The 23,047-nt window shown below is 42.7% G+C and overlaps 3 protein-coding genes across 3 annotated transcripts; 1 reads left to right on the top strand and 2 right to left on the bottom strand.

Annotated features, from left to right (window-relative positions):
• Nucleotides 1-388: 388 nt before the first annotated feature.
• Nucleotides 389-1,744, top strand: LOC308073296 (protoheme IX farnesyltransferase, mitochondrial-like; the record flags this gene model as incomplete). Its single annotated transcript, XM_080412174.1, has 1 exon — nt 389-1,744. The coding sequence occupies one exon, from the start codon at nt 389-391 to the stop codon at nt 1,742-1,744; it is 1,356 nt and encodes a 451-aa protein (XP_080268300.1).
• A 926-nt stretch (nt 1,745-2,670) lies between these two features.
• Nucleotides 2,671-3,476, bottom strand: LOC308073295 (F-box only protein 6-like; the record flags this gene model as incomplete). The annotated part of the gene is made up of 2 exons (XM_080412173.1): nt 2,671-3,419; nt 3,464-3,476. The coding sequence occupies 2 exons, from the start codon at nt 3,474-3,476 to the stop codon at nt 2,671-2,673; spliced, it is 762 nt and encodes a 253-aa protein (XP_080268299.1).
• Nucleotides 3,477-5,056: 1,580 nt separating this feature from the next.
• Nucleotides 5,057-22,583, bottom strand: f5 (coagulation factor V; the record flags this gene model as incomplete). The annotated part of the gene is made up of 25 exons (XM_080412172.1): nt 5,057-5,272; nt 5,614-5,796; nt 6,561-6,712; nt 6,805-6,949; nt 7,442-7,597; nt 7,878-7,963; nt 8,344-8,415; nt 8,522-8,638; nt 8,969-9,148; nt 9,714-9,927; nt 10,857-11,093; nt 11,401-11,569; nt 11,703-14,268; nt 14,680-14,892; nt 15,070-15,217; nt 15,634-15,839; nt 16,666-16,762; nt 17,403-17,583; nt 17,813-17,978; nt 18,251-18,472; nt 19,024-19,182; nt 19,921-20,133; nt 21,483-21,605; nt 21,906-21,988; nt 22,420-22,583. The coding sequence occupies 25 exons, from the start codon at nt 22,581-22,583 to the stop codon at nt 5,126-5,128; spliced, it is 6,399 nt and encodes a 2,132-aa protein (XP_080268298.1). The 3' UTR covers nt 5,057-5,125.
• Between the last annotated feature and the right edge of the window lie 464 nt (nt 22,584-23,047).

Below are 23,047 nucleotides of genomic sequence, written 5' to 3'. Positions count from 1 at the left end.
AAACCTAGTATATTATTATTCATATAAATGCGCAGAATCTCTGTCTCTGTGTGTGTCTGTCCCTCACATATCTCAAGAACCGTCTGACCAACTGCTTTCAAACTTGGTGTGTGGATCGCCCAGGACTCGAGGGTGTGTTGTGCCATGTGGGAATGCAGTCGGACCAGCGGCTGTCCAGAAAAGAAAATCCAAACATCTCTGTGTCTGTCTGTCTGTGTCCCATTTAATGCCCATATATGGAGATCTCTGTATCTGTCTGTCCCTATTATGCCCATGCATGGAGATCCCTGCTGTCATCAGCATGACATCATAGTGAGGTCGGTTGGTGGCGTGCTGCATGTGAAGGAGACACAAGAACCGGCTTCATGCTTCAGGAATATGATACAATATGTTCATAACACCATGTAGCAGTCTGTCAGGTCTGGTTGGTACCAGCATGAACCAGAAACTGGTTAGAAACGCCCTTAGAAATCAGCAGTGCACTCGCCGCCTCATCCTCACACGGACAACGTACCAGCATCTGAACTTCCTCAAACGACAGTATGTATCAAAAAGCAACAATGACCTTCACCGACAAGCTAACCCTAAACAACCGTCTGTCCTGGCCATGTCCGTGTATGAGAGGGTGCCACTGCCACATATACCAGCCATCGGTCCTACAGTCGCAGGCATCACGCTACACAGAGGAGAGGCCACCAGTAAGATAATAATGCAGTCTGTGACCTCCGCACCCACGGAGACCTCGTTACAGGCACCTGGGGCGGAGAGGACCTCTGAGGAAACTCCCCATGTGCAGGTGGAGACAGAAGAAGCCAGACACGGCCGTCTGCACAGACAGTGGAAGGAGCTGAAGGTCGAGCTGGCTGATCTGCCAGGCGTGTACGCCAGACTTGCCAAAATCAAACTCACAGCACTGGTGGTTACGACTGCCGCAGCGGGCTATGCAATGGCTCCGGTCCCCTTTGACCCCACCATGTTCTTTGTAACTTCTCTGGGGACAGGCCTGGCCTCATGTAGTGCCAACTCAATCAACCAGTACTTTGAGTTTCCCTTTGACTCCAACATGAACCGCACAAAGAACCGCCCCCTTGTCAGAGGACAGATAAGTCCCCTACACGTGGTGTCATTCGCCCTGGCCTGCGGCATGCCTGGGATCACCATGCTCACGTTGGCGGTCAACCCGCTGACAGGCTTACTGGGGGCCCTCAACATCTTTCTGTACACCTGTTGCTACACTCCCCTCAAGAGACTCAGCATCACTAACACCTGGGTGGGGGCGTTGGTGGGGGCCATCCCCCCTGTCATGGGCTGGACGGCTGCCACAGGCTCTCTGGACCCAGGTGCTCTTTTGCTGGGGGGCTTCCTCTACTGCTGGCAGTTCCCGCACTTCAACGCCCTGAGCTGGAACCTGAAGGAGGACTACTCCCGCGGAGGCTACCGCATGATGTCCGTCACACATCCCGGCATGTGCCAGCGGGTGGCCCTGCGCCACAGCCTGGGCCTCATCGGCCTGGCATGCCTGGCCCCCGTGCTGGGTGTCACCACCTGGATCTTCCCTTTGGTATCCCTGCCCATCAACATGTACATCAGCTTCCTGGCCTTCCGCTTCTACAGGAAGGGTGATCGCAGCAACGCGCGCAAGCTCTTCTTCTGCAGCCTCTGGCACTTACCCACGCTGCTGCTGCTGGCGCTCACGTGCAAGAAACCCCACAGGGACCTGGAGAGTTCACCGGCTCTGCCATGAACAGCTAACCGGTTGCACGTCTCTGAGTGGCGCATTCTCGCTCCCATGTCGTCATGTTGACGCTCTGTCAACATAACATTTTGCGTCCGATGTAGAGTATGTACCCCTTTCGTGTACCATATTGACAAGGACAGATCATTTACTATTCTTTGCCTATCACACGCCTCACAGGGCTCAATCATCAGAGACAGACAGTGTGTGGGGCAGGAAATGTGGCAAAAAGGGGCACATGATTGAACATGCTTGTAAAAGCTAGGGAGCTTACAAAAAAACCTATGAAAGGCCACACTACAGCTGAAAGCTCATCAGATGAGGCAACACAGTGTATGTACTTTCAGTTACTGGATCTCTCCTCTGCTGGAGAGAACAAGGTTTGTACCACCTCAGTATAGTAGCTACATGCAGGCCACTGTGGTATATGGTCCGCATGAAAGAACTTGCTCTTATTATCAGTATATAACACGTACCACGTTGTGGTGGCTCAGAGGACAATGTCTTTGTTTTAGGGTCTAATTATTTACCTCAGTGTTTTTGGATGTACTTGTTCATTTAGTGGGGAGGAGTATGTGATTATTAGCATATACTGTAGTGACTGACACCTGTGGGCAAGAACACTCCTTAGTTAGTCACCAGAGGGCACCTCTAACCCACGTTGCACCCAGAAATTCTCCCTCTATTTAACGTTTTAATTTTACTTGTGGCAATATTCCATAAAGACACAACATGAATAACTAAATGCAACTGACTGTGTTGTTTCATCTTACCGCTGCTTTGCATAAGCCTTCATTTACTCTAGTGTCAGGGGACACATCTAACTTAAAACTATACTTACTTCACATAGATATTTCCACATTCAAAATCAGTGCAGATAACATGAGGCAGATTAAGGAAGTTTGGAGGTAAGGGCAGCAGCAGTATTCAGAGAGCTACCTGTCCATTGATGGACATATCTCAACACAACTGTTGGTGACCCGAATTCCATACCATCCCTTCCAAAACTGCATATCCATGCCTCCATGAATAAAATATATATATCGCACCCCTGGTCCATAGTTCTTGAACACATGGGAGATGTGATTCCATTGCTGATCATTCCGTCGGTAAAAGATGACAGTGTCGGGAGCAAATGTCTGAACTGGGTTCTTTCTTTTATCCAGCAACTCGACACGGATTTCATATATACTACCACTGTCACAACGTGGTGCATACCAATCAGATATTGCGATATCAGGCTGAAAGAGGTCCATGAATGAGGGGCCATAACCCTCTTTCTTCAGGGTAATCAGCTGGGACTTTCTGCACATGCAAAAAGAGGTGACAAATACCTTCTGGATGGCCTTATCAGGATGTGGAACTATCGGATCCTCAACTTTCCATCTATCTCCCCCATTGTCCACAATATGCCAGCCAGCCAATTTTTCTTCTGCTCTTGGGTTCTTGAGAAGATTGTGTCTCTTTGTAGACAAGAAGTAAAACAGTCTCCAGTCGCTGGGTACTTTGGTGGCATCATAGAGAATATATCCCTCTCTTCGACATCTTTCTCTCCACAGAGATTGACTGTCAACCAGTTCTTTCCATTCACAACACACTAACCGGCAAACACAGACCAGCTGATGGGGAGGAAGGTTCATGAAGATCTCTTCCAGGGCCTCCCAAGGAAGACCAGTCAGCAGACCTGACCAGACCCAGCTTCACCCAAGCTGTGTGTCAGATCCATACTTCCCTTTTCCATTCCGGTAAAGAGTCGGAAGTGCCGCTGGAACACAATACCGAACCGCTGGAACATCTAATATTTTACTTCTTTACAATCTGTGAGCCAATAAATACTTTGTGCTTTGAGGTGTGATGTCACCAATCATTCCCAAATATGGTGTGATCCAAGCAGGAAGCTTCCAGTCTGAAGAATATATAGCCAAGCAAGTCTTATATAAAGAAGGAATTAACTATCTATCTATGTATTAGGGCTGGCTGTAAACCGTGAAAATGTTTAAATCAGATTAATGACAGATTAATTATTAAATAATCATGATTAGGCTAATCACCATTCGTAACTATGCCCAAAATATTTTTCATTTTTTCTGTATATTTTTGTGGGAACAGAAAGATAACTCGCTCTCGCTCTCTCTGTCTCTCTCGCTCTCACCCCTCGATCGATCAATCTGTCCGTCTGTCTGTCTGTCTGTCTGTCTGTCTGTCTGTCTGTCTGTCTGTGGGAATTGGCTTTGGATGTTGAGGGTCTGACATGAATGGCACATCTCTTCAACATTTCAAAAAGGGGGACCAGAGGGTGTGTGCCAATTATAGAGGCATCACATTACTCAGTATTTCTGAGTAATGTGATATCATAGAATCTATGACATAGATCACTGTTTCCCAAATAGTGGGTCGGGACCCATATTTGGGTCGCGGACACATTTTTATGGGTCGTGAGTAAATATCCCCTTTTTTTCGTTTCCTACATTGAAATTTGTTTTCAAAATAATTAAAAAACAAGTTTAAACAAAATAAATTCACAACTTTTCATCAATTAAAAACAATTTAAAAATGTTTCTAAAATATTTCATAAATACAATTTAAAAAATCAAATAATTTCCCTGAATAAATAATTGAAGTGACGCTTTGTGACTTGTGAGCTTGTTGATCTGCACATTCCACATTGTAGCCACGCCATGTGTATAACATGTTTCTCTCTAGATAGTCAAAGATATCTTACCTTTAATGTTCTAGGTTTTAATGTTATTTGCCGGCATAATTGATCCACTCTTTTGCATACAGATCACAAACTGAAGGGTAATTAGATTTATTGACAAATAAAATAAACTTATACTACTTACATATTTACATTCATTCACATTCATTCATGACACAATGCAATGTATATAAAAGTGTACATTTGGCAATATATTTCCTACAGTATGTAAGGAAAAGGCAATAACACTGTCTTAGGTTGCAGCATCCGTTCCTACCTAGAATGTAACTTGAGTTCTCCTGGCGGTTTGAATACTGATTTATGATACAGTAGAGCTAACTGTAGCTGTTGAACTTCTCACGTACACTTCACGATGAGTTTAGGGAATGGCCTAAAAGCAAGACGTGGATATTTGATCCTATAGATATGCCTGTTTGTTTTCGACTGCACGCACAGACTATATAATGTGTCAGGTTAACTTTGAGTTTGGATGTGTGTGTGTGTGTGTGTGTGTGTGTGTGTGTGTGTGTGTGTGTGTGTGTGTGTGTGTGTGTGTGTGTGTGTGTGTGTGTGTGTGTGTGTGTGTAGGTGGGGGTATGCATGTTCTTGCATACAGTGTACGTTTGTACTGTGCGTGGTACATTAAGGGGTGCATAGCATATGTTTTATTCCCCCCGTCTTCTGCGAGTTCATCACTCAAAGTCACAGCCCAGCAGTTCTATTCTCATGGTGATGGAACTCCTCCAACTCCTGGGGAGGATTCGTATAAAGCGGGAGAAGATGGGAGGGTAGATGTAGTTCTTCACATGACCGTTGTTGTCCGTGTTCCCGATAAACGTCTGGAATGGAAAGGTGATGGACATGTTTTGAATGATTTCAATCATCAACCGTCCGTGTGTCTGTGTCATTCTGTCTGTGAGCAACTAATCTCCCTACAATGACACCCTAAATTCTTCAAAACGGCCTCATGGTGGCACTATAACAGGCAGATTTCTGTGAGCAGCTAATCTATATGGCACCGTTGGACCGATCAGTGTGAAACTTTGCACGCACACTCCCTAGAGGCCAAGGAAGAACCTTGGCCCCAAAGCTTTCACATCAGTCTGTTATAGCGCCACCAGGACACTCTGTCTGGAAAGACTGTAAGTCTGTGCAATGATGGGACTTTGGCCTGGCGTACCTTTGACATGTAGTCCGGATCATCTGTGTAGTCGCTCCAGTGGACGCCATCGTTGCTGTATTGCAGGGCGTAGGAGATCACATACATCTCAGTGCCGATTGATTTGGCACCCTGTGTGATAATGCCAGTGATTTTCTTCACATGGGCGAGCTCTACCTGTAGCCACTGGTACATATTACTAGTCTGGAGAGAGAGAGAGAGAGAGAGAGAGAGAGACAGACAGACAGACAGACAGACAGACAGACAGACAGACAGACAGACAGACAGACAGACAGACAGACAGACAGACAGACAGACAGACAGACAGACAGACAGTGTCATATTCTTTGTGTGAACACACAGAAATAAAGTTTAATTCCTTGTATATGTGAGCATACTCTGCCAACAAACCGTCTCCGATTCTGCATAGACAGCAGTCAGACTGGGACATTTTCATAGAGTCGTGATTGTGTGGTTTTTTATCCCTGAATTCCCTTCCAAATTTTAAGACTGATATTAAATCATGGCTTCACGGTCTATATTTGTATTTATTATTTGGTTGTTTAGGTCAGTTGGGTGTTGTGATGTTTAATGGACCACAACAAGCTTCGGCATTTTTGTGTACAATCGATTTGACACTTTTAATTGGTGATTCTTTGGTGTTTCATCGTGGCCAAAAACGTATTCTATCTATTCTATTCAAAGTAGATTTTCAGCATTTCTGCTTTTACTCAGAATTAACAAAACAATTAAGATACAACTGCTTCTGTACCTCAAACCCACAATGTAGATGGCATTCACCTTACACTGTACCACCATTCCCAGGTCACTCATCATGTTTTTGTGCATTTCCAAGCACAACGGCAGAACAAACAGATGGGGATGGTAGATACAAGTTACTGACCCTCCATCGGCCATTTGAATCACGCATGTGCTTGCTGTGTGTATTTGTGTCTAATCGGTTGTACCTTAGCCTGCCATGCGTTGATGGTGCCTTGCATGTTGAGCCGTGCCAGGGACGGTTTCCAGGGTCCAGAGTACCAGCTGGTGGCGGTGGAGCTGGCCTTAATGCGGCCGTCCTCAATCAGCCTGCTCTCCATACCCAGGGGCACTGAGCAACCTGGGGACGGAGTCACATCAGAGGCAGCTGCTAGTTTGCAGAACTTTCACCACACATCAAAGAAGGTAGTTGCGTTCTCTACAATCTCCTACCGTCAAGCTCACAGCCATAGAACTCCATGCGTAGCGTGGGATTGTTGTAAGAGTTGACGGGGTGGAGTCTAATGAAGCGGCCAATCAGAGGAGGGAAGAAGATGTTCACCTTCGTATCATAGGCTTCCTGGTTCCCAGGGAATATCTAGGTACAGAGAGAGGGATTGTGTGAGAGAAAGACCAAAGACAGAGAGAGAGAGAAAGATAAGAGAGGGATGAAAGAAGGTGATGCTCACTAATGATACTGTAGGGTAAGAAAAAAAGCAGGTGCGCTTCCTCTGGATGCCATAATTTTTAGGCAGTGGGTGCTCAGCTATAAATATAACTTGTATCAAATACCACCGAAGTGGAAAAAGCGGCACTTCAAAATAAAGGATGCAAGGCTCAGATAAACATTCTCATTTATTGGGAACGCTTGACGCGTTTCGGCCTCAGCCTTCCTGAGGTTTAAAAAGTATTATACTGTAGGGTAGGTTGTAGTTTAAAATGTGTTTGGATAATAATAATCATAATCATAAATGATGATGATAATAATAATTGCATCCCCTTTTAATTGTTGAAGGGGTATTTTTTACATTTGCACATACTTGAAATTCATCCTCTGCATTTCCTCATCATAACTATAACTTCCACCCACCTTCCTGAATCTGTTGCTATCGCCCTTGTAGTAGAACCACTTCCTGCGGTCGGTACTGTAGGAGACGGTGTAGTTAGTGACATACTGCGAGTGGAACATCTGCCTGGCTCCCTGGGTGGCAACCTGGCTGATTACCACTGGCCGCAGGAAGTCCACCTGTGGCAAGGGACAGGGGAGACACATGGGCAGATATCAAAACAGGAACGGCATTTACATACTTTGTTATGCATCCATTGTGTCCTCTCTTCCATGCACACGCAAATATAAATATGCCCACCCACACACACACACACACGCACACACACACGCACACACGCACACACACACACACACACACACACACACACACACACACACACACACACACACACACACACACACACACACACACACACACACACACACACACACACACACACACACACACACACGGTACCTGAATCCAGTTGTGTTCCCCCTCTGTGCTCCATGCATTGTATTTACCCTGGTTGTTCAGTCTGGCCAAATGAGGTACCCAGTATCCTTCAGAGGCAGAAATGTATTTATAATTTTGTTCTATTCTTTTGCCCGAACCTTTACATGAATATATCCCCATTAAATGTAGACCTCTTTTGAGTAAGTAAAAGTATTTTGTTTCTTAATTTACTTTCTATTCAGCGTGTTCAGGTGATAACTCAGACAACAATACGAAAGAAAGACAGACAGAAAGAAAGAATAATAAGGGGAGTAATAGAGGGCTGTGGTAAAAATAGATAGATTAGTTCAATTCATATGAATTAAAATTAATTAAAATTAATTAATTAAGAAATCTATTTTCAATGCAATACTTTTACAGGCCACTGTGGCTGTGATACAGTAGGATTATGAAAGATCTGTTACTGGGAGATATACAGCATGGTTACCTCTGGTATCGCTAGCAGTGATCTGATTGTCTTTCACACTCCCTGAACTTAGTCCCAGGGGATGGTCACATTCTAGAAAACATACATGAGCAATGTTACAGAATATGAAGTAACAGAACATAAAATGACAATGAAATTGTGTTCTAACTTTGGTGGTCTAGTGTTAAGTGGGTCGTACCTTTATCTAGAACCAGGAAGAGGGTCTGCATGCCTTTCTGCTGGTTGAAGCCAACCTCTGTCTCCAGCTGCCAAAGGCCAGGCTTGGCTGGCTTCATCTCCAGAGTGGCAAAGCCTCCTGGGACAGAAATGACATGGTAAGGGGACATATTCTGGTTCAAGTGCTTATTTTGGGTTACATCAATAGTCATTGCTGTCAGTTATACAAGATAAGAGTTGAATAACTATCTGTGTTTGTATATATATATTTTCTTTCATTATAATTCAATATTAAATCATTTTGAAGCTGCATATTATACCTCAGCTGTAAGAACACAAACCTGCATGTAGGCACGTGACCGTGCCTACCTAAATAAAATGAAATGCACCTAAAAGACATTTCTGTGACTGCTGGCGATTTGAAATACGGAAAACCAATACATCAGACTGCAATGGACAGGGTGCTAACCAGGCAACAGCGGGAAGACAGCCTGTCGGTAACTCTTTGTTTGCTTGTGGAGGAAGGTCTGTCCGTGGAAGTAGACACTGTGAACGTCCCTCTGAGATCCCATGTTCAACAGGTGCCAGCGAACCATCTGGTCTGTGTACATCCTCAGCCCCTTTAGGCTGTACACAATGCCATTGATGGCTGGGGGACACAACATGGAGACATCAGTGATGACAATAGTGATCAACATCAACATCCATTTCCATCCGAGAGACATTGTATTGCTATTCTATTTGTAATGTATTTAAAGTAGGGTACGTGATATTTTTGGGTTAAAACTAAAAGTATTTTTTGGGGGGGGGGGGGGGGGGGGTTTGTTAAACGGTTAAAGCACTTTATTCTGATTGTAATCATTGCTATAGAGTGTTTGCTAATGTTATAAAGAGCTAAAGTTGTACTATCAGAATGAGCTATTGAGAATGAGCTATTTAACACTTATATTAACAAAAATATATCAGTTACCCTTACCCTACCTTTAATAGTTCTTAGATGCCTATGGGGGAAAGCATTTGACTCAGATGGTCAGCTATATTCTTTTGAAATCTACACAGTGAAATACTCTATGGTAATTGAATTCTGAGATGCTAAGCATGGACCCAACACTGAGGATGTTACTCTGTACATAGGTTATTTTGTCACCATGTGTTTGTGGTGTTTTTTTCAGAAATCAATAGAATATAAATCTGTGAATTATGGAAGCTCTTACAGGGAAACTTGAGGTTCTCTCTGAAGTTGGGGTCCCTGACTGCCCTTTGGTTGGTCCTCTCCATTAGCTCACGGTTCTTGTCATAGTACCAGCTCCGGGTCTCATCAAAGGTCATGAAGAGCAGCACAAACTCCCTCATGTCAGTCGCATGAGGGAGGGTGCCCTCCCGACACACTAGCAAAGGCCCAATCAAACCAGAGTGGATATCCCTCTCCTAGAAAATGGAGTATTTATAGTACTTTGTTACTATTTCATTAAATTCAGAAATAATTCTCACAAAAATATTCAGTGATATACAGGTGCATATAATTTTTTTTTATATTGTGGGAAAGTTTTTTCTATATGTAATTCAAAAAGTGAAACATTCATATATTCTAAATTCATGAAATATTTCAACCTTTTTTCTATTAATCTAGATTATTACGGTATATACAGTAGCTCATGAAAAATGAATAAATATTAGTCATTTTGTATTATTATTTTTCATTTTAAATATTAGAATATTGTATAAGAACAAAATAAAAATTGGAAAAAGGATTTATAATACAGAAATGTCAACCTTCTGAATTTGGCATATTTCGACGGTGCTAAAACAACTAGTAACTGGTTTGCTGACCATGGTATTACTGTGCTTGATTGGCCAGCCAACTCCCCTGACCTGAACCCCAGAGAATCTATGGGGTATTGTCAAGAGGAAGATGAGACACCAGACCCAACAATGCAGACACTATCAAAGCAAACCTGGGCTTCCATAACACCTTAACAGTGCCACAGGCTGATCGCTTCCATGCCACGCCGTACTGATGCAGTAATTTGCTCAAAAGTAACCCAGACCAAGTATTGAGTGGATAAATGAACAACCTACTTTTCAGATGGTCAACATTTCTGTATTATAAATAATGTTTTAATTGGCCTCAATGTAATATTCTAATATTTTGAGATACTGGATTGTTGAGCTGAATGCCATGATCATCATAAAACTAAAAGGTTTGAAATATTTCACTTCATGTGCAATGAAAGTTTCAATTTCCACAATATTCAATTGTTTTGTAATGTACCTGTATAATAAACAAAATCTGATTCACAAAATAAAAATTTCTAGGAATACTTTGAAGCAATGTTACTCTATTTTACTTTACTCACAGGATTAACCCCAGAATAGTAAGCCCAAGTCCGACAGGAAGACTCGTCTTTCGTTGGCCCGACCCTGGCAGGGACCTTCCACAGGTATGTGAAGGTGGAGTTGGGTTGAACCTCATTGTCATATTTATACCAGTATTTAGACTCATCGTCATACTCCAGTCCCTCGGCCTGCTTGTTATAGGTAACCCCATTCGGGTGCAAAGAGTAGGGACGACTGGCCTTGTTTCTGAAGATCACCTACAATCCAGGAAGACCAGGTGGTGAGTGGATAGATTTCTTTTAGGTCATATACCGTAGTTTAGTTATTTGCACATCATTGCTGTCTCAATATTTCATATTTTTATGATATTTCATAAATCAATGGCCTATATTTTATACTTTGTCATATGACATTGTCGTGCAAAAATAGCAGATCTACAAGCTCACAACGTCGCATTGCGACGGGTTGCACGCTTGTATATCTGCTATTTTCGCTACTTTAGGGATGTTTGTGTGTGAAACTGTAGCTGCACTATAACTTCAAACTGATGCTTGGTAAGCTTACCAAGATGCTCTGTCCAACTTCGGCCTTGATGAGGGGCCCCAGGAGGCCCAGGTGCTCCTCCAGCTCACCCCGGATATCTGGGGTGGTGAAGTCACTGTCCAGGTATTGTCGGAACACAACCTTGGTGAACTTGGTTTCTTCCATGCTTTGAAGCGTCTTCTCTTGCCTCCTGTGGTGAAATGAGATTGTGTATGTATGTATTTCTACTTTGTTCACAGTAGCATTGTGCATTTTTAGCAATAATATCCTCAAACATGCCATCTTTCTTTTGACAGTGCATGTCATTCTACCCCAGTGCTTACCTATGTCCATAGCCGCCATAGTCCCAGACTACCTCCTCTGCAGAAATGAAGTAAGTTTTGACGTTGGTGCCAGCTGTTTTTAGGTAGTATTTAGTAGTCTCATCCAGGGTGATTTCTTTGTGGCTACTGTAGGGGTCTATGTAGGACACATACTCGTACTCGTTCTCTTTGACGTCCTCCGACAGGTCGAGATGATCTGGGTCATCCCCAGGTACGTAAAACGTATATTCGCTGAAATCGGGCCGTGGCACACCGATGATCACAGGTGTGTTGAGCAGATCTTCCTTGTTAGAGATGGGCTGTGGCTTGTTAGAGGTGGGCCGTGACCCACGTGGGGACAATCCTGGGTTTAAGCCCCGTGGAGAAAAGGGCAGGACTGGTAGTCCAGTCCTGGCCTGGGGCTTGTATGCTTTCCTCCGCTTGGTTTTCATGGCGTGGCCTTTCTGGGGCCACTGTCTGAGGTTCACCGTCCTTTTGGGTTTCTTTGTTGTGGTCGGAGTCGGTGGAGCAGTTGACTTCGGGGGATCGTTTGAAATATACTTGATCATGTGGTCGGGCAGCTCCATGGGGACCGTCTGGTGTGTACCGTTGTAGATCCAGTTGTGTTCCTGAGAGTGGAGGGAGGTGGTTATGATCGCTTCCGAGCTGTTGTTCTTTAGGTAGATGACCACTTCCTCACTCCCCTCCTCAGAGCTGCTACTGTCTGACGAAGCCATAGATTCATTTGATGATATACTCATATTATTTCCAAGTTCACGGGAATCAACACTGGAATTTGTTTCTTCTGAAGAGGAATTACTTTGATTTCCATACTCCTGTTCCACTGTGGTGTCCTGCGTACCATTTACGCTGGTCATATTACTGCTTCCTTCCACCATCACGTCAGTGCTGGTTAGGTTGAACTTGTCTGTATTGCTGGTGTTAAAATTTGAAGCTTCAGCACTGGAATTGGGCAATGTATGGTTTGCTACATCTTTTGATATATTTAATGTTGCATTATGATTCAACGCTGTTATGTTCTCAATGGATGAAACTGCAGTTAGAGATACATTGCCTGTTGATGAGACATTTTGACCAGATGTCAGGTCTTCATAAATGGAAGTCTCATTCTCTGATGCATATCCTGTCTTGGCCCCTGCATCAGGGACCACCATCTCCCCTGTGGTGTTAGAGGTGTGGTTAAGAGCAGTGTCAGAGTAGAAGACATCTCCTCTTGTGATTTTGTCCTCTGAATCCTCACCCTGGGTCATGTTCGCAGAACTCTGGTTTACACTTGTCTGAGTTGGATTCACTTGCTTGTCCTCCAAGACTGAGCTAGCATTTCCTGATAATGTGTCCGTAACATTGCTAGCTTCTGTAGTTATGTTACCCATAGTAAATGATGAACTCACGTTATGAATTGTTGTGTTGACAAGACGTGTCGATAAGCTGGTCATATTACTGCTTCCTTCCACCATCACGTCAGTGCTGGTTAGGTTGAACTTGTCTGTATTGCTGGTGTTAAAATTTGAAGCTTCAGCACTGGAATTGGGCAATGAATGGTTTGCTACATCTTTTGATATATTTAATGTTGCATTATGATTCAACGCTGTTATGTTCTCAATGGATGAAACTGCAGTTAGAGATACATTGCCTGTTGATGAGACATTTTGACCAGATGACAGGTCTTCCTTCATGGTGGTCTCATTATCTGATGCAGACCCCATCTTGACCCTTGCATCCAGGAGCACCATCTCCTCTGTGGTGTTGGAAATGGGGTGAAGATCAGTTTCAGAGTAGTAGAAGACATCTCCTCTCGTGATTCTCTCCTCCGAATCCTCACCTTGGATCATGTTCACAGAACTCTGGTTTACACTTTTCTGGGTTAAATTAGTTCTCTTGTCCTCCAAGACTGTACTATTTGATTCAGGCTCCGAAGGAACGCTGTCATTCCCCATCTTTCCCTTCTCAGCGGCAGACCTCAGGTTGACAGTGGCGTCCACATCACGTTCAGACACACCATAGTCGAAGCTGGAGAGATCCAACTCCTCCATATCCGAGTTCTGGGACTTGTTCTTATGAGACCTGAGGCCGAGTTCGTCTGGAAACGTAACCGTGTAATCATCAACCACCAAGTCAGAGTCTAATGTGCTATTTGATTCAGGCTCTGAAGGAACGGTGTCATTCTCCATCTTTCCCTTCTTAGCGACAGACCTCAGGTTGACAGTGGCGTCCACATCACGTTCAGACACACCATAGTCGAAGCTGGAGAGTTCCAATTCCTCCATATCCGAATTTTTGGACTTGTTCTTATGAGACCTGAGGCCGAGTTCGTCTGCAAACATAGCTGTGTAATCATCAACCGGAAACTCTTCCTCCTTCGCGTTTTTTAACGTTAACGCCTCCACTTCTTTCTCAAGCTCCTCTTCTTCTGGACTAGGAGGCTTCCAAGTTATAAAGTCTTTGTTGCCCCCCTCATCGTCTTCGTATTCATACTGATAGTCACGGAAGCACTCCACATCCCGGAACTTTACTCTCATCCCTTTGGTTGTCTCATGGGAGTTGAGGGAAGCCAGGAGCCAGATGCCTGATTTAAAGGAGACATACAGCATGCATTTATCATCTGGGGTCTATATTTTAGCCAAATTAGCCACTTGACCCTAGCGTCCCTACTCTGGAACCGAACATTTGGCGAAAATAGCCGTTTTACAAGCTCACAACGTGTTGTGGCTAAGAGATTTTGGTGTACAGGAAAAAAAGGAGGGGGCCTAATATAGACCCCAGGGGGACTCTGGTAAATGAAGTACATAGGGTTTAAGTTGCATACTTCTCTGTGATGACATCATAGCTGACACTAAACTCCCATCTATGCTAAACCAAAGGATTGTTTTAGCTGCAAATGCTAAAAAGAATTAATTTAATCTGATAATTACAAATTGCACAGATTACAAACAACTGTGCAATGTTACATAACAAGTCACTGTAAGCCATGACTGACCAATATTGTCCATGTTCATGGAGATGGTCTCTCCAGTCATGGGGAAGAGGCTGAGGAAGTCCTCTGTGCGTTCATTCAGCTCAAACGTGTGTCCATAGAAGGTGGCTGTCTGGATGTAGTCCTGTGCTCCTATACTGGACATGTGCCACGTTGCAATCTCACCATTACAGAAGCCCAGGGTCTGACCGCTCTCAAACACATAGCCGTTGATCGCTGCAGGGACAAAATAATACATAATAATATGGGTCAGAAATACAATGGGGTAAGAAATACATCACACAAATCTGCTTATGACAGATGGTAGGCCTATGATGTGATATGGTGAATAAGAAAATGTTTGCATTATGAGTACCATTCAGTAAAAGGACAATGAGTTATAGCAAAACTCACTGTGCATAACATTAGACTTATAAAAGTCTGGATCTGCCTTGTTGACTCTGGACCGATCACTGTAGGTACGAATGTTGTCATCCAGGTACCAGCTCTTATTTTCATCAAAGACTGCAAACATGGCATGCTGCTCTTTGTCTGATTTCAGCTATAAAAGAAGAAACATAAAAACTGGGTTCATCTAAGGAAAGTAAAGCTGCACAGGAGCGTTTTCACACTTAGTGTATTTTGGCGGCCCCAAGTGGCAGCGAGAGGTAACATGTAACAAGTGGCAGCGATTGGTAGTGTCACACCAACATTTCACCGCTTGTACCTGTATGAGTGAGTGACAAATAAACCCCGTCTTGATTCTTGTTTTGATTCTTGTTCCACCTTAAAAATCTAAAAATCCTGTGTAGTGCTACAAATACTATAATTTTCACATTTTTGTTTGTTATAGCTCACTGCAAGTTCTCTGTAATAGTGACACACGGTGACAGTGACAACTACCATGTTATCTTACTGACAAAGTTGCATAATGCAGATGTCTTAGCAGTGTCTGTGTGAAACGTGTGATTTCATTACCTGCACATTTCTGACATTGAGGGACTGACTCTTGCAGATGAGGATCGGTCCCACAAGTCCTGAGGCGATGTCTCGAGGTGTGTCCACCGCGCTGTGGTACATGCGTGTGAGACACCGGGAGTCTCCATCCAATGGCTCGTCCTGCTCCACCACTTTCCACGTGTAGATGTGAGTCTGGCCTGGCTGGACGCCATGAGTCTGGTTCCCTGGGAGGACACAGGCAAGTATCTCTATTCAATGATGGATAACTGCAAGGGAAAATGGGGTATGTGCCCTGAGGTAAACATAAAACCTAGCAGACAGTATACAATATGTCTATCTACAGTAAATAACATACATAGAATATGTGAACAAGTACCCAACATACATCTGCATAATGTAGTAAAACTAATATATAGAAATAGACAACAAGTAGTCATACAAGGAATGCTGAGTGCTAGAGGGTGAGGTAGAGTCAGAATAGGTGAGTTTTCAGACTGCAGCGGAAAATGGGGAGTGAGTCTGCTGTCCTCATTGAGGGCAGGAGGGGGGGGGGGGGTTATTCCACAGCTTGGGAGCCAGGAAGCAAATAAAAAGGTAGTATCATTGCTGTCCATGTATGGGATCTTTGTGAATTCGCCAAATTAAGAAATTAGATCAAATCAAGGTCAAATTAAGCAGTAACCGCAATTTTAACATGGAAAAGGAATGAACTGCATATGTTGGTAATGTGTAAAGCCAGAGATTCAGCTTTGTTTCAGCAAAAGTAAAGTTCCCCAATGTTTACATTGGAGTGGACAGCTCATTACAACTAAAGTGAGGAGATTTATTTACAGGATTTGAAATCATATATTAGACATATGCGCAGGGTAAAGACACGTATCAGAATAAGGCACCAGGATGCTCAATTCATTGTTGTATTGTGTTCTATGCTATTCTGTTGTATTTCAGACCATTTAATTGAAAATTACATTTGCAATTTGCAATTTGGTCTTGGCTGTGTCCGATGAATGAATGTTGCCTCTCAAAACACCATCGACAGAAAGACAGTACCTCCTGCAGGGTAGTTGACCCCTTCTTCTGATTTCTCTATGGTCAGTCCATGTGGGTAGATGCTGTAGGGCCTGGAGGCCATGTTCTTGAAGTAAATCTGACAAAGTGCCAGGACAGATGGATGTGAGAGCCAGTGGTGGAAAAGGTATTTTTTACTTATGTATTTTTACTTATGTAAAAGTATCAATACTGCAATGTAGAAATACTCTGTTACAAAAGTCCAGAACTAAAAGTACAAAGGTATTGGTATCAAAATGTACTTAAAGTACCAAGAGTATAAAGTACTAATAATGCAGAATGAACATAAAAAACAACAACTTGATCACAGGACATTGTGCAGAATGTCCAATCTCACAAGTTTTCAGATGTATAAAATGTATACAAATCTTTTGAAAATAGCAGATCTGCAAGCTCATAATGCGTCGCGACACATTGCTATTTTCAAATGGCCAAAATGTGTATAGGGCCGAAGTGGGTAATGTATGTTTTGAAATAATAATCAAAATCTAAAAAGAAAAAAACTAGTAACTCAAGTTTTCAAATAATTTTAGTGGAGTAAAAGTAATACATATTTTCCTCTGAGATGTAGTGGATGTAAAAGTATTGAAAATTGGAAATACTCCAGTAAAGTTTAAGTACAGTACTTGAGTAAATGTACTTAGTTACTTTACACCACTGGTGAGAGACAGTATTTATGTGCTATAGTCAGAGGGTGAGTAGTGGGAGTGTGATGTCACCTTGATAACGTCTCTGATCTGGGCTCTGATCACTGGGCCCAAGATGCCGACTTCATCCTTCCTCTGTTGGTTCTCTGCTCTCATGGTGAACGTATCATCTGTGTACTGCGTGTATAACGCCTTCCTGTACTTTCCGCCTATGCGATTCAAGCCTGGCGTCAGGTAGTCGAGCTTGTAGTCCCTAAAAAAAACATGTACACAGACAAACAAGCAGCTTCAGTACAATCGTTTTCCACTCAACGCTTCAGGGCAGCTCAAATAATAAAACATTAAAGGTGGTAAAGATGTCATTTGGCAAGAAATGCATGTTGCATTGGAAATGACACGCCAACAATAATAGTGAATGAAAAAATGTAATGTAAAATTAGTTCAAGTATTATTAAGGATCAAATCAGTGAATATAATTTTACTTGTCAATGGAATCTGGCATGTTGGGCGCGTAGTTCCAGAGGAGCTCCTCAGCGGCAATGTAGTACTCCCACACTTTGCTTTCACGTTTTTGCTGAATGGTCAGTTTCTGCTTGGGTTCATCAAAGCCAGCACAGAACTTCACATCCACAAAACCATGCAGGCCAGCTAGAGGGAAACAATTATTGATAAAAGTGCAGTAAAGGTCCATTTGAAGGTACGTTATTGCATTTATATTATTATCTTGATAGACTCTAATTTGAAAGGAGGTGGAATTTATTTCAAGCGTTTGTATAAACTCAGTATCCGTGCTTCTTTTTTTACTTATACCAACTTTTTCCTTCCTATCCTTCCCTTCCTTTCCTAATTGTTGTGCTGTACAGAACAGGAAGTTATACAGTGGAAGATACCAGATCTGTAGTGTGATAAATAGAACATACCTTCCAGGTGTTTGGTGGTGTGTGAGGAAAGCATCCATCTGCCAGGGTGAACAGCTGTCATGCTGGCGGTGGTGGCAGAACCACTGACCAGGCCCACAGATGACACTTTATGCCCGTCCTGCTGAAACACCTGTCCGTTCATATGAACAGAGAACACCTCAGGCTCTGAATTCATGCCCATCAGGTGCAGGCTCACAGAGCTGTGAGCACAAATACTGACATCTGGAGGGAGAGAAGGCCACAGGTTATCTATTTTCTCTTGAGTTTACTGGATATTTCACTTAAAATGTCTAGGGGTGAAATGTGAATTGAATTGAACTAATTCATCAACTGACAGAAAATGTATCACATAAGTAATTAAGTCTAATTAGTAATGAATTAATCGGTTTAGTGATGTTACTATTTATGACTTATCTTTTTGCTAATTATAAAATGGAACTTTGTCTTTTTAACTGCTGGGCAATTTCAAGATGTCTTTTTGCATTTAGATAATATGAATATCATTCACCATCATGTTGTACTCTATCACCTCATTTAGGTTCTAAATTAATCACACTGATTAATCAAATAATGGAGAAGAAATTGACAGATGAATTGACAGATTAACCAATCAAAAAAATAATTGTATCAGGCAATATGAACCACAAAGGCCCGATGTGTGAAGTAAACCTGGTGTCACACACCACAAATTATAGTAGACCTACAAGAGCTCAAAACACGTCACAGATGACACCATCGTGGGACGGAGCATAAATTAGGCTGGACTAACTGACCGGGTAGGGATCCACTTGTGTATCCATTGATGGTGTATTTGACTTGGTTGTCTGTGCCGTGGCCTTTGCGGTACCAGCTCTGTCTCTCATCAAACACTCCAAACAGGAACACATATTCGTGGTGGAACCGGAACTGTTCCCTCGACTCGTCCAGACTGCCTGTTGAGAGCGAGAGATAGACAAGACAGACAGTGAGACAAAGACACAGACCGACAATGGAAAGAGAGTGAAAATAAAAGATAGGAAGAAGAGAGTATGGCGTGATGGAGGGAGAGAGAGAATGTGTGTGTGTGTGAGAGTGTGGGCTAAATACTGTATTTGCAATACTATTTCATAACTAATTTCCTCCCAAACAATGTATCAAAATTTTACTGTATGTTGTTTTTGAAGACAGAAGCCCTCTAGTAACCTGACTCTGCCAGATGGGGGCGGTATTGAGTAACTACGTTTCTCAAGCTGAGAAACAAATGTGTGTCGTAAGCTTCTTGGATCTGGAAGCGTCAGGTTACTTGTCTAGTGGGGTTCACTCTTATCTGTCTGCATTCCGTTATGTTGAACTATTGCAAGCAAGGTCATTAGTAACAATAGAGCTGTGTGTACGTGAAATGCCCTCTTGAAATCTACCACTCCCCAAGGTCTCAAGACGTACTCTAAACCTTGCAAACATTAAACAAGACTGAGAGTGATTGTGTTTAGTGATTAATCTCACCAGTGTTCATTAAGCGTGCAGTGGAATTTGCACAACATGGTGCATGTTGTTGCATAATGTACAGTACCTGGCTTGCAGATTATGGTGCATGCTGAATATGTATCTGTCTTGCAGATTATGGTGCATGTTGAATAAATACTGTTTCCGGCCTCCAGATGATGATGCATGCTGCATACATTATACTGTACCTGGCTTGCAGATGAGCAGGGCGCCGATGAGGCCTGAGTTGTAGTCCTGCACCATGCTGAAGTGGGACAGGTAGGTGTAGGTGAGGCAGTCGGGGTCATTTATCTGGGGGGCCACATCTGATGTCAGCTCCCAGTAATACGTGTGCTCTCCATTGGGTTGTACCACGTCATCCTGCTTCTCCTTCTGTGACGTGTTGTCAAAATACTGGGCTCCTGGGAGAGAAGAACAAAAATGTTCATCATCATGATCCAGGAAAGAAAATGTTTTAATTAACTAAAAAGTACACTCAGTACTCTCTGCCAGGACCATGGGTGGAACTCTGTATCTGGGAAAGTCTGTGACGTCAGATATTTATGACATATCTATGACGTATGACTCCATATTTGGGCAAGGTTTCAGCGGAAAATACGACCGTTGACTTCCATTACAAAATTAACTAGAAAATGTGCTCCTCGGAGCACAGGTCTCCGCCAGTACTGTTCCTGATTAATCCTGTCTTACCTATTTATATTACATATTGTCACGTGTCACTTGACCAATGTTAGCTTGGCTGATGGAAGCTCACTTCAACAAATATATATTATTTTTTGAAGTGACACACCTATTTATAGGTTTCTATGTCATCATGCGTCTCGCTAGCCAATCAGAGCATTGGTGACAACAATATTGTCACGTGTCACGCGAAGCTTGACCAATGTTAGCTTGGCTGAGACGGGGGGACACACGGAAGGACAAGAACGAAAACATACTCTCCACCTCTGGCGGAGACAATAATGTGAAATATTTCAAATATATAAATAGGTGAAACAAAATGCATGGAGGTACATCCTTGCCCTACTGGCAGTGTGCACAAGAAATTCTAATACCAGTGCAGGGGTGCAATCAATTTCTGTGTCAACTGGAGTCAGATAAACATATGACTCATGACAAAACATGCTGGAGGTTTAAGCCTAGTAGCACAGTTAATCATTTAAAGAGTTTCCTGTACACAAGTCACAAGTCTGTTACGTAATTTCAGTTATTGAAATAAGCATGTGCCAAAACAACATGTGCCAAAACACATGTGTCCATCCTTGATGGCACATGTGTTTTGTACAGTGTTAAATGTATTTAAACGTTGTCAAATATAAACCAAAACAAGGTTTTCCTCTGCACTATTATATATTAATTAAATAGTGATTAGTCTCAACCCCCCTGAACCACAATCCCAGGAAATTATTTCTTATTACTATTGTCTGTATGTAATGACACAGACAGTTATTTCCTTTGGCTTAACAGGGCATGCTGTTGGACTTCAGTACTGTCGACTGCCTTAATTTGCTTTTCCTAGTTAATATTGCAGAAAAAGACAAACACAGCTGTTTGTCTATTGCCCAATTTTGTGTACTTAAATGAATCAGTACATCAAGAACACCCAGAGTAGGGAAACCATTTGCTTAGTTTTTTTATAGCACGTCTGGTGTTCTTCCGTGTTTTAACAGATGGGTGAACCTCCTCGGCCACAGTAAGTTGCCATAACAGCCATGACACATGTGTAGTCTACGTGTTTAACAGTACCAACCCTCCGACTGTTTCCCGTAAGCGATCCCATGTGGGTGGATGCTGTATGGCCTGTCCGCCATGTTCCTGAAAGTGACGACAATGACCTCTCCCACCTGACCCCTCAGTGTGGGTCCGAGTAGACCTGCAGAGAAGTGGGTTAAAGTTTAATAAGGCTTCTGCCCACTAGCACTCCTCACATAATACTACTAAATTAGTAGCACTATTTATGTGATGAGACAAGGATAGTGGGATATTAGTCTAATACCTCATAATCAGTATCCTTCTAATTGTGTGTGCTGCAGAAAGTAATAAATTATATTGATGTGACAATGCAGTTATTTTCCACATGTTTATTTGTTTGGGTGGGGCCTGGATTGGGAAACGCAGAAAGTTTGTGATGATGAAAGTCAGACAGGCAGCAGGCAACAAGTAACACATTTACCTAACCAGGAGGGATGAGTCTTTGCCTGCTTGAAGCCTCTCTCATACTCCCTGAAGACCACTTTCTTATGGGTGGGACCAGACCTGGTATAAAGGTGGAAGGGGGGATGGAACAGTGACTAACTGCATCACATATTCTCATATATCAGTCACACCAACAATGATTGAACATTTAAAATGAATAAATAACACGTTAAAAGTAGCCTCCCAAATGTTAAAGACATTTTTAATTCAGATTATCAAAGCAAATGACCCTGAATAGTTGCAAATGAGATCCCTGTCCACTCCAAAATGCCTGACAGCCCTACCCGAGTTGTTCACAAAATATACACCTCTTATATAAACAAAAATTATCTATGTATACATTAAATTATCAAATGATTGTATGCTATGCAGTGATTATACAAGAATAAATGTAATGCTACATCTAATTTTAAGCATATCGGCCATGGAGACAAGACCATCTAGTAAACATAATAAACCCATCTCTGTTTTTTGTGTGACAGGTACCCTACCTTTGTGGTCCATCGCCTGAATAGTCCCAGTCAATATTAACAGCGGCGATATAGTAGTGTCTCTCCTTGAGTTTGTCCTCATGAGCTCTTATTGTTGAGAGGACAGTGAGAAGAACCAGGACAGGCAAGAGGCAAGGAGCTCCTGCCCAGGAAAAAAGTCTCATATCTAGGGGTTGGAACTCAGTCTGTTCTGGAAGTCAGGAAACTATGATCTGACAGAGGTCCACTGTGTGCTTTATCTATCACTGACACATGCGCACACGTACATGCGCACACAAATGCTCAGATACACGTTTAAACAGTATGTCCCTGGGCAGTGAACTGAGTCTCAGCTTTTTTTTTCACTCTCCTAATCGAAACCATGTGCATTTTGCTGTGAGTCCCTCCTAGTGGTGTGTCTATTCCTATCCTCTATGCAAAGAAAAACAGTGGGGATGACACAGATTTAATTATATGACGTATTTTGACCACAAAATGTCTTAGGAAAGTTTCCAAATTGTGTTCAGTTCCCAAAACATTCCATAATTGAATTTCATCAGACATAGGATTGTCTTAAGATTTGTGATAGGAAAGGGAATAATAAATGTGTTACTCCACAGCCCGCTTTTCCTAATCTCCCTCTGGCTCT

This window comes from Gymnoscopelus braueri (assembly GCF_963280865.1).
Source record: "Gymnoscopelus braueri genome assembly, chromosome: 18".
In the NCBI taxonomy this organism is placed as follows: domain Eukaryota; kingdom Metazoa; phylum Chordata; class Actinopteri; order Myctophiformes; family Myctophidae; genus Gymnoscopelus; species Gymnoscopelus braueri.
The sequence above is the reverse complement of the archived record's forward strand: the minus strand, read 5'-3'. Positions and strand labels throughout refer to the sequence as shown.